General features: G+C 45.0%; 1 protein-coding gene across 1 annotated transcript; it reads right to left on the bottom strand.

The window, feature by feature from the left end:
• Positions 1-2799: 2799 nt before the first annotated feature.
• MBL2 (mannose binding lectin 2) lies at positions 2800-9079 on the bottom strand. The gene is made up of 6 exons (XM_059662695.1): positions 8932-9079; positions 8478-8566; positions 7671-7863; positions 7186-7302; positions 5797-5865; positions 2800-3540 (listed from the first exon to the last, which is right to left on the bottom strand). The coding sequence occupies exons 2-6, from the start codon at positions 8487-8489 to the stop codon at positions 3167-3169; spliced, it is 765 nt and encodes a 254-aa protein (XP_059518678.1). The 5' UTR covers positions 8490-8566; positions 8932-9079; the 3' UTR covers positions 2800-3166.
• Between the last annotated feature and the right edge of the window lie 2455 nt (positions 9080-11534).

The raw sequence follows: 11534 nt of genomic DNA, 5'->3' as shown, positions 1-11534 counted from the left end.
CATTAAAAAATATTTATCCATGTCACTCATTATTCTGATACTAGGGGCCCGGTGCACGAAATTCGTGCACTGGGTGTGTGTGTGTGGGGGGGGGGGAGTGACCCTCAGCCCAGCCTGCCCGCTCTCACATACTGGGAGCCCTCAGGCGTTGACCCCCATCACCCTCCAATCGCAGGATCGGCCCCTTGCCCAGGCCTTGACGCCTCTGACAGAGGCGTCAGGCCTGGGCAGGGGACCCTCATTTCCCCCCATCACTGGCTCTGGCCCCTGCCCAGGCCTGAGGCCTCTGGCCCAGGAATCATGCCTGGGCAGGGGATCCCCATCTCCCTCTGATCGCTTGCTCCACCCCCCGCCCAAGCCTGACGCCTCTGACCCAGGCTTCAGGCCTGGGCAAGGGGACCATCATATCCCCCCAATCCCCGGCTCCGCCCCCGACCCAGGCCTGATGCCTCGGCCAGAGGAGTTGACCCTCATCACCCTCTGATCACCAATCACCGGATCGGCCCCTTGACCAGGCCTGAGGCCTCTGGCAGAGGTGTCAGGCCTGGGCAGGGGACCCCCAGGTCCCCGTGGTTGCAGGCTCCACCCCTGCCCAGGCCTAATGCCTCTGGCCTAGGCGTCCAGCCCGGGCAGCGGGGACCCGCAGCTGCAGCGGCCCCGCGATCGTGGGCTTCGCTTTAGGCCCAGGCAAGGGGCCCCTAGCTCCTGGGACTGCCAGCTTCGACCGTGCCCAGCTCCCATCGCTGGCTCCACCCCTACTTCCTGCTATCACTGGCCAGGGTGGCAAAGGCACCTGATTCTCTGATCATGGCTGGGGGGCAGGGCAAAGGCGGCCCCAAGGCCGCCTTTGCCCTGCCCCCCAGCTCTTAGCTCCCCGCTGGGTTTCCAATCACTCTCAGTGGCAGGGGCCTTCTTCCTGCTTTCCCTTTCGCCTCCCTGCATTGTGCCTACATATGCAAATTAACCGCCATCTTGTTGGCAGTTAACTGCCAATCTTAGTTGGCAGTTAATTTGCATATAGCCCTGATTAGCCAATGAAAAGGGTATCGTCGTATGCCAATTACCATTTTTCTCTTTTATTAGATAGGATTGTGCAACCACAGCTAGATATAAAAAAGTAAATTGAATGCAGAAATCTGACACCAAACTATAACCAATGTTAATAACCTTACATTTCAACATTTTTAAGATTTATCATAGTACTCTGTCTTGTTGTTTAAAGCTATGTAATTTGAACTCTTCAAAATAAAAATAAAATATTTTCTAATAAAATTGCTCTTTAACCTCTTGTATGTTTTGTTCCATGTAGGATTTTGATTGAAACAAAATTGTTTTTAGTTTTTCTAACTGCTGATAAATTAATTAAGCAAGGAGGCCATTAGACTGAGGTGGCTGTAATGACTTGGTAGCCTACATTAGCAAACCGAAACCTAAGCCTGAGTCACTGCCCTTGATCCCAGGAAATGAAACTCAAGAATGACCAATGGCAAACAGCCAGTGGGGCTTTCCCAAATAAGGCAACTGCTTAAAACTCTGGCTAATCAATAATTTATTTGCTTTGCTTCCACATGTTCTCTGTGAAAACCTGGACCCTCGCTTCTGTCAGCAGAGTAGTCCTAACTGCTTTTGGTTTTGTGCTGCCCAATTCAAGTCATTATTTGCTCAAATAAGTGTCATAAACTTTAATATGACATGATATGCCCTAGTTTCTTTTTTTCTTTTTAACAGTTCAAACATGCACTGCTCTATTTCAGTCACACATAAGATGCTCTCACAAATCAGTAAGAAAGATATTGGCTACTTAATTTAAACAAAATACAAAAGACTTGAATAAGTACTTCACAAATGATGTCCAAGCAGCTAATAAACCTATGAAAAAGTGTTCAACATTGTCACATGTCATGGAAACAGAGAGTAAAGCCATTGTGAGCTATTTTACACCCACAGGAATGACCAAAATTAAAAGGACTAAAAATATGAATTATTTACAAGTAGGTAGAGCAACTAGAACGGGCACACATTGCACACAGTGAGAGTGTAAATTCATTTGATCACTTTGGAAATCTGGTGGTACCTACTAAAGATACTTAAGCTCATGACCCACCAGTTCTACTCCTCATTAGATAACCAAGAGAAATTAGTGCATATGTCTATCAAAAGACAACTATAAAAATTTTCATGAGTTTTCTTAATGGTCAAAAATTGGAAATTGGAAGCAGTCCAACAGTCTATTAAAAATAGAATGGATAAACTGATGGATATTCTTATAGTGGAACCCTAGGTGGCAATGAAAATGAAAGATCTATTGCTACAATGTAACAGCATGAATGAATTTTACAGACCTAATTCTGAATAAAAAAAGCGAAACATAAAACAGTTTGTATGTATGTACTAGTATGTATGTATGTATGCATGTATGGTTCCATAAGTAGATAATAATTAGTAAGATATTGGTAAAGTTCATAAATAGATTAAATTAATGTATGGTAATAGAGGTCAGCATAGTATTTACCTTGTGAAAATCAACTAGGAGAGGTTATGAAGGTGCACCTAGGATGCTAGAAATGCCCTGTATCTTGATCTAGTAGAATTTATTTATTAGTTAACTTGAAATTTATATTCTTTACATAGTTTAATATCTCATTAAAAATAAAAGAAAATATAGTTCAGAAAAAAGCAACAAAAATAGATCCTCTTAATACCTGAAACTAGCCAAAAGGCTATGGATTTAAGCTGGGGATGTCATTAATGGAGCCCTCTACCCAAAGAGAAAGGGAGGCTCAACAGGTCACCTTATAGTAAGGTATTTTATTTGTATACCTAAGCAAGTTAACACCACTCAATATAAAATGCATAATATAGGGTCTGATTCATAGTACACATTAAAAATATCAGTACTTCTATTGCAGCTGCTATTTACTATTACTGTTACAATTTCGTTGTTGTTATTAGTGATTGAGTTTGAATCAGAAACTCTCACTGTACCCCTGTCAGTTTCTTCTCACTTCCAAATCCCATCCTTTAGTCCATTCTTATTTTCTCCGATTCCCCACAAAGGGTACCATCAGTCCTGGGCATGGGGAAATTGGCATCGTTTTATCTTTCAAAGCAGACTGTGGGCCTAAGATGAGGTCCAGGGACAGAAGGGCCTGAGGGATGGGCTCCCTCAGACAGGGAACTCGCAAACTGCCAAAAGGGAGGCTGTGCAGTCGACGTCATTCCATTTGCCATCAGTCCGGATCATCACACAGTGTTCCCCAGAGCCAGCATTGTTGGGCTCATTATCATTCCAGTTTTGGTAGGTCACAGGCCTTCCTGTCAGGTCCACAAAATGACCTTCTCTCTCCTCATCTGTGATGCCCAGGAAGGCATCTCCTCCTGTTATATGCAGGATGGCTGTGTTCTCTTCAGCATTCATGGGGGTGGCCGCGGAAGCCTGGAAATGGGTGCACAGCGCCTTCACTTTGTCAAAGCTCATCTTTTGACGATTGGTCAAGAAGAACTTCTTTCCAACTTGTTTGCCCAGAGCAAAGGCCAGCCCTGAAATAGGAAAAATGGGGTTGACACTGACTTGTCTTTAAGGCATTTTTCTGGATAAAGGCTTCTAGAGGAGAATTGCCACATGAATACAATATGTCCACTTAAATTTGAATTTCAGATAAATAATGAATTTTCTTTTTATTATAAATACTAGAGGCCCGGTGCACAAAAATGTGTGCACTCGGGGGGGGGGGGGCGAGGGGGGCTCCCTCAGCCTGGCCTGTGCCCTCTCACAGTCTGGGACCCCTCAGAGATAACAACCTGCTGGCTTAGGCCTGCTCATGGGTGGCAGAGGGCAGGCCTAATCCCTAGGTGCAGCCCCTGGTCGGGCTCAGAGCAGGGCCGATTGGGGAATTGGGGCGCCGCCCCCTGTCATGCACAGAGCAGGGCGGATTGGGAGGTTGCGATGCCACCCTCAGTCACACTCAGGGTAGGGCCGATTGGGGGGTTGGGGCACCGCCCCCTGTCACACTCAAGGCAGGGTCGATGGGAAGGTTGCGGCCCCACCCCCTGTCACGCACAGAGCAGGGCTGATCAGGGGGTTGGGGCACCACCCTCTATCACCCACAGAGCAGGGCCGATCAGGGGTTTGGGGCGCCGCCACTCCTACACTCAGGGCAGGGCTGATGGGGAAGTTATGGCTCTACCCCGTCACACACAGAGCACACAGAGCAGGGCCTGTGGGGGGGGGGGGGGGTTGGGGCGCCGCACCCTGTCACACAGAGCCGCAGGGCGATCAGGAGTTTGGGGAGCTCCCCCCTATCAGGCACAGAGCAGGGCCGATCAGGGGGTCGGGGCGCCTTCCCCTCTCAGGAACAGAGCAGGGCTGATAGAGAGGTTGTGGCCCTGCCCCCTGTCACACACAGAGCCACAGGGCGATCAGGGGGTTTGGGCACTGCCCCCTGTCATGCTGATCCTGGTGCCAGGAGACCTCGCGGCTCCGCTGATCCCGGTGCTGAGAGGCATATTACCCTTTTACTATATAGGATAGAGGCCTGGTGCACAGGTGGGGGCTGGCTGGTTTGCCCTGAAGGGTGTTCCGGATCAGCGTGGGGGTCCCCACTGGGGTGCCTGGCCAGCCTGGGTGAGGGGATGGTGGCTGTTTGCAGCTGGTCACACACCCTTCAGGGTGGGGGTCCCCACTGGGGTGCCTGGCCAGTCTGGGTGAGGGGCTGAGGGCTGTTTTCAGGCTGGGACTGAAGCTCCCAACTGCTCCTTTTTTCCTTTTTTTTTTTTTTTATTCTGGGCCAGCTTTAGCTCTGAGGCTCCAGCTCTTAGGCCTCCGCTCCTGAAAGCAGGTATCTGGTTTGATTCGGTTCTACAATTGAAACTCTGTATCAACTCCAGGTCTGAGATCCCGGCTAACTGAAAGTTGGTTTCTGGGGTTTTGTTTAGCTTCTATTTTTGTAACTATGTTTCAAACTGCAAGCTCAGAGGCCGGCAAGGCAGGCGGGGAACGTTGGTTTCCTCTGTCACTGAAGCAAGCAAGCCTCATGTTAGTTTCAAGCTGCCTGGCTGCCGGCCGCCATCTTGGCTGACAGTTAATTTGCATATCGCCCTGATTAGCCAATGGGAAGGGTAGCGGTCCTATGCCAATTACCATGTTTCTCTTTTATTAGATAGGATCTTCCCATAAAATGTTGAGGACATACTTATCCTGAAAAATATTAGCTATTGTTTACCTGAAATTCAAATTTAAGTAGCTGTCCTGTTCTTTCATTTGTTAAACCTGACAAACCTAATCTGAAAACAGCCTGGAACAAGGGCCTTTGTCCTTTTGGGTAAGAGTTCTAGAACATATGTAATTGCTAATTCTGTATTTTACCCCAGTATTCGCTTGAGAAGAAAGAAAAATGTCTGCGAATATTTGCTTCAGGCCAGCAGGGCACAAAAGGTGCAGGTTAGGCCCCACTGTCAGGTCTCAACAACAGAACAACAAAGAGAAAGAAGCGTAGGTTCCGTTTTCAGTGACACCTACACACACTGATAGTAGAAAGTATAGGATGGGGGTTGAGGGTGTCTCTGGAGTCAGACTGGCTTCAATTTGTAAACTACCTCCGACACTTACTAGCTCTGTGCCTTTGAGCAAGTTATCCAATTTATCTTTGTCTCCATTTCTACTAAAAGTTTGGAAGGATTTCATGAGATCAGACCGTGAGGAACGCTTATGCGGTCCTAGAAAATTATATGTATTTAACAAATACCTTGCACCTTCCTAAACTGAAAGCTGCCTGAAACGTGAGAGAGAAGGCTTACAATTTTTGACACGATCCAATTCTGAGCGCAGAGCTTCTCTTTCTAAAGCAGCCAGGTGATCATCACACGCTAGAAAATGTAAACAAAGCGAAAGAACATTGTTGGGAAGAGATTTCAGAGCTATAACTGGGCAGGGTATTTTTTTCCAAATTAAAAAAATAATTTCCTTATACATTAATATTTGCTTTGTGAAGGAAAATAAAAATATTAAGAAGAAATGAGGTAAAAGTACCTGTATTGCCATCCAGCCCAAAACATCACTCATCATCTATTGAAGGTATTTAGACACTTTACGCACATGCACACATACATGAACTCACATGCACTCCCTCATGACCTAGATGACAGCACTCCACACGCCAAGCTATTCGCTAATTTTTTTTTTCCAAATAAACAACTCCATTGTGAATAAAAAGTAAATCTCTCGGGAATTATTATGTGCTGGCGAATCCAAAAAGATTACAGGTTTTTGTCTTTAGGGAAGTTTTGTTTTTATTGCTTTTATTGTTTTGTTTTTGTTTTTCTCAGAGTTTGTTCAGTAAACCAAGATTTTTGTGAATTGCACATTATTTAAGGGGGGAGGGCATGAGGCAGGCTGTGTGTCAAAGATGGCAAAAATGGCCTCCATATGGTACTGCTTGTCTGTTTAAGAAATGGAGTCTGTTTCCCCATTCCTTGAACCTGGGTGGCCTGTGACTTGCTTTGACAATAGAATGTGACAGAAGCAATAATGTACATGATCTAAGCCTTCAGAAGGCCTTAAAGCTTCTACTCTTCCTGCTATTGGGTATTTTTGTAATCACCTCTATGTGAACAAGCGGAGCTAGATTGTTGGAAGATGAAAGACCTGTGGGTCAATTACCCTCATCACTCCAGCTGACAACTAAACAACAGGCAGACATATAAGTGAGACCATTGGTCATCACTCCACCACAGGCACTGAGATCAGCAGAAAAAGCATTTGGCAGATCCACAGAATTGTGATTTAAATAAATGGTTGTGTTTTTTGTTTGTTTCTCATGAAGTAAAAGATAACTGACATACCATGTATAGACTGCTGTTGTGAAAACAGACATAATAAGTCCAACACATATGAGGTCTACTTTCTCCCTTTTGGACCAGAGCCTCACATTGTGGCAGCTAAAGGAAAGCCAGGGCCCAGCTCCTTCAGGGAGTGCCCAGTGAAGGAGTGGAGGGTCTGCAAGTCTGTACTCAGCAATCCGCTTGGGCTCTAAGTAACCTAGCAAGGGCTGAATGTGCTGGGTCAGGAAGCAGAGTTGGGCGTCTTTCCATGAAGCAGCCGAAGTGGCATCTCCCAACTGGTACTCAAAATCCCAGGACCCTGGGACTAGGCTGTCAGCCTAAACCTGGTTGAGGTTAGCTTCTTACCTGGACATTTTCCAGGGTCTCCTTTTGGGCCCACACTTCCTGGTAGCCCAGGGAGTCCTGGATTTCCTTGAGGCCCCAATTTTCCAGGGGGACCTTGAATGCCTCTGAGCCCTTGGCCTATGGGAAGAAGAAAACATATATTAGTGTCTCTGTGTTTGCTTTATTTCTCCAAGAGCTTGATGCTTAATCTTTTCCCAGGAGAGCAGAGACATTAATCCAGGACCAGCTCTCTAAATCACTACTTCCACTGACCCAGAGAAGAAAATCTTCCCAGGTCCCTCAGGATGGCTTGTCATGAAGGGCCACTCCCTGAGCAAGCAGGACAACCACATGTCACCAACTCCTGTGTGGAAGTCAGGGATTTGTTTTGAACTATAATAGTTGAGAGAAATACGACCTGTATGAATTGGACATTGCTCTTACATCTCCAGGCAGTTTTGTCTGGCAGGTAAAGATTCCCAGAGAAAGAACAGCCCAAGCTCTACCTGGTTCTCCTTTTTCTCCCTTGGGGCCATCACGCCCATCTCTGCCTGGCAAGCCGTTGATGCCTGGAGAAGCACAGGTGATCACAGGGCAGGTCTTTTGAAGGTGCTCACCGGGTTCTATTTCTGAATAAGATGTTGTCACCACACTCAGAAGAAGGAGAGAGAGCGATGGAAACAGAGCCATGGTCCTCACCTTGGTGTGGGGAAAGTCAAAGAAGATTATCTCATCGTGTTCAGGTAATCAACATGCATTTACCAAACATTCCCTCGGTCCTATAACCTGTACTGGGCAGAGATGATGTAGAGATGGATGGCCCACTCATTGTTGCCTCCAGACTGCGGATGTGGAAAAGCTAATCTTCCTTCGGATATTGTGTGATGAGTACTTTAACATGGGCAGGAATAACATGCAGTGACATCCCTAGAAGGGGGTCCCAAATGGCCCAGGCCTCTGGTTTTACCACTAGAAGGCTGTGCATATGCTCCCCATAGTCTTTCTAAGACCCACTTCCAGCACACTCATGCCTATTGGCTTAGGAGGTGGAAGTGAATGGAGACCCAGGAATCTGTAGGAGCCCCCGTTCACCCTACTTCTCCCATTTGGGCCCATCTGCCACCTGCATCCCATCCTCATATCTAGGCAGATCATTGACCTTCAGGGCCAGTTAACCGACACTGACTTAATGGCAGGCACTAAACTGTAGGCTGGTGATCCAGAGAGGAATAGTCACTGCTAGTCACTAACCCAGAATTAACTTGCGTTTGCTTCCTTGGAAAGTTTTATTTCCTGCTGCAAGAGAGACTTACCAGGGGTAGCATTTTGGAAATGTCTCACTGCCTTGTCCCTAGCAGGGTGCCAGATTCTTCTCTAGTTCCTGAAAGAAATTTCCCGTGTTCTGTGGATAAAAAACACTGGCAATTACCACCTCCCTTGACTCCCTTTCCTATTTCTTAATCTTAGCATTTCATCTCTCCCTCAATGCTCTCTTTCAAAACTGTCATTTCCCAGGAAACCTCAATATACTAGCTTCGTGGTTCTATTTCTTTATGGCTTTCTTTGGAAAAGAAGGCAGTGTCATTTCTGCAAATGGTCAGGTAAATCCAGAAAGCCACAGGTGCCCGGCAAAACCAAATAAAGAATGACTTCTGCTGGCCATCTCCCCACCTTCACCCCTCAGAAACCTTCCCGTAGGCCTCCAAGGTCAAGTCAAGTCCCTAGACAGATCCAGGACCATAGATCCATTCAGCAGAAAGGACTTACTGGGTCCTGTGCAGAGCAGGGATGCAAAGATGAGGAAGCTGGCCCTCCAGCCGGGGCTCTGGCAGATGTCTCAGGGTAAGGAAAGAGGCTGGACTGGGCAACTTGCAGGGCCCAACCAGCCTTGTGAACTGAGATGGACAGGTTGGCCTGGCCTTCAACCTCAGATTAATAAACAACTCTTCTTGGGACTGGACTAAACTCCTAGCATTGCCCAGGGGTTTCTGGCACAAAGTTCAGCAGCTGTTTGCTTTAATACTGCGCAAATCATCCTTCAAATTGCCATCTATTATTTATTGTGGTAAAATACACATAACATCATATTTGCCATTATGACCATTATTAGGTGATATTTCAGCAGCATTAAGTACATTTACATTACTGTGCAACCATCACCACTAATCATCTCCAGAACTTTTTCATCATCCCTGACCGAAAGTCCATACTCATTGAACAATAATTTCCACTCCCCACTCCCACCCCTCAGTAACCCCTGATTACTACTGTTCTACTTTTCATCTCTATGAATTTGTCTATTCTAGTACCTTATATTAGTGGAATCATATGATAGTTGCTCTTTTGTGACTGGCTTATTTCACTTAGCATAATGTCTTCAGGGTTTATCCATGTTGCAGCATATATCAGAATTTTCTTCCTTTTTTTAAAATATATTTTATTGGTTTTCTACAGAGAGGAAGGTAGAAGGATAGAGAGTTAGAAACATTGATGAGAGAGAAACATTGATCAGCCACCTCCTGCACACCCCATACTGGGGATGTGCCCGCAACCAAGGTACATGCCCTTGACCGGAATCAAACCTGGGACCTTTCAGTCTGCAGGCCTATGCTCTATCCATTGAGCCAAACCAGTTAGGGCAGAATTTTCTTCCTTTTTAAGACTGAATTATTCCATTATATGTAAATACCACATTTTTAAAGCTTCATTTTTTAAAATATGTTTTTAAAATTTAATTTTTAGAGAGAGAGGAAGGGAGAGGGAGAGAGAGATAGAAACATCAATGACAGAGAAACATAAACATTACCAATGATCAGCTGCCTCCTGCATGCTCCCTGCTGGGAATCCAGCCCACAACCCAGGCATGTGCCCTGACCAGAATCAAGCTGGTAACCTCTTGGTGCATAGGTCAATGCTCAACCACTGAGCCACACCAGCTGGGTGGTAGCTTCATTTCTAACAGCCAAAATTACTAGAAATAATTCAATTGTTCTTCAACAAGTGAATAGATATATAAACTGTGGAAAACTCACAGGAAAAAACAAGACTATTGACTCATAAAATAGCTTGAATCTCAAAGGCATTATGTGAGTAAAAGAAATATAATCTCAAAAATTTACGAACTATATGTTCTTTTTATATAGCATTCTTGAAATGATAAAAGTGCAATAGAGGACAGATCAGTAGTTGGCAGGAATCAGGACTACAGAGAGGATATAGCTCTAAAGGTGTAGCATGACAATTTTCATTGGGGCTGATGGAATTAGTTTTGTATCTTAATTGTGGTGGTTATACAAACCTATGATTGTGAAGAAAATTTCATAGGACTATACACCAAGAATAAAAAAGCATAAAGGTAAATAAGGGTTAAGTCCAAATAAGATGTGTATCTTATTGTTGTATTGTTCCTGTGTCAATTTCTTTGTTTTGATACTTGCACTGTGATATGTCAGATCCTATCATTGCTGAATAATGGATGAAGGGTACATAAGACCTCTCTTTACTAATTTTTTCCACTTATATATGAGACTATAATTATTATTTTTAAAAACTTCCCAGAGGGACTCTCAAGGAAGTTGCAAAGATTATTCTTATCTTCTTCAGAGCTTTGTCCATGTTTCACACTGTGAATAGTCTGCACAATGGCTTGAAAATGAAACAAAGGAGGTCAGGTTCCCAGTGATAACACTCTTCTGTCTGACTGGGCTTACAGTGTGAGAACCAAGTGGTGAGAGATTGACAATAGGATTATAACTTCTATAAGACTGTGGACCTCCTCCAAATGGTCATTAGAGGAATTTTATAAGAGGAGAGATGATCAGATTTGAATTTTCAAAGCTTGTTCCGACTACAATGTGGAGAAGGATTGGAGGGGAGCAGGTATGAAAAAAACATCCAACATGCAAGGTGGTACTTACTATCATTTAAGCAGCAGATGATGGTGGCCAGAATTAGGATGATGGCAGCTGGATCGAGAAGGTGGACACATTTGAAATCATGTGCAAGGTACATTTGAGGGAACTTAGGAATTGGTTGGATGTAAATGGTAAACAAGAAAAAGGGATTTTTATGGGCTCATAAATTTCTAACATGAATATTTGGGTGCCATTCAACTGAGATAGAAAATAAAGGGCCAATAACAATCTCAGCAGGGATAATGACTATCTTGTGAGTCAATGGCTTGAACCATGTGATAGTGGTCAAGAGAGACAATCTAGATGGAATGGAAGAACAATTTTATGAAGCACAATGGGGTGTTCTAGAGCCTTCCAAACACCAGCAGGAATGTGGGTGGATGAGATTCCCTCTGGATCCCTTCCAATTAGACTCCCCTTGGCTTGTCAAGGGCCTGGTTTCCTTACTTTCTGCTG

This window comes from Myotis daubentonii, chromosome 13, assembly GCF_963259705.1.
Source record: "Myotis daubentonii chromosome 13, mMyoDau2.1, whole genome shotgun sequence".
Taxonomy (NCBI): Eukaryota; Metazoa; Chordata; class Mammalia; order Chiroptera; family Vespertilionidae; genus Myotis; species Myotis daubentonii.
This window is presented reverse-complemented; position numbering and strand designations above follow the sequence as displayed.

Coding starts and splice junctions, on each gene's coding strand:
- MBL2 (XM_059662695.1), bottom strand. Junction 5,866..7,185: donor AGACCCTGGAAAATGTCCAG/GTAAGAAGCTAA, acceptor TACATTTTCTAG/CGTGTGATGATCACCTGGCT. Junction 3,541..5,796: donor ATTGGATCGTGTCAAAAATT/GTAAGCCTTCTC, acceptor TTCCTATTTCAG/GGCTGGCCTTTGCTCTGGGC.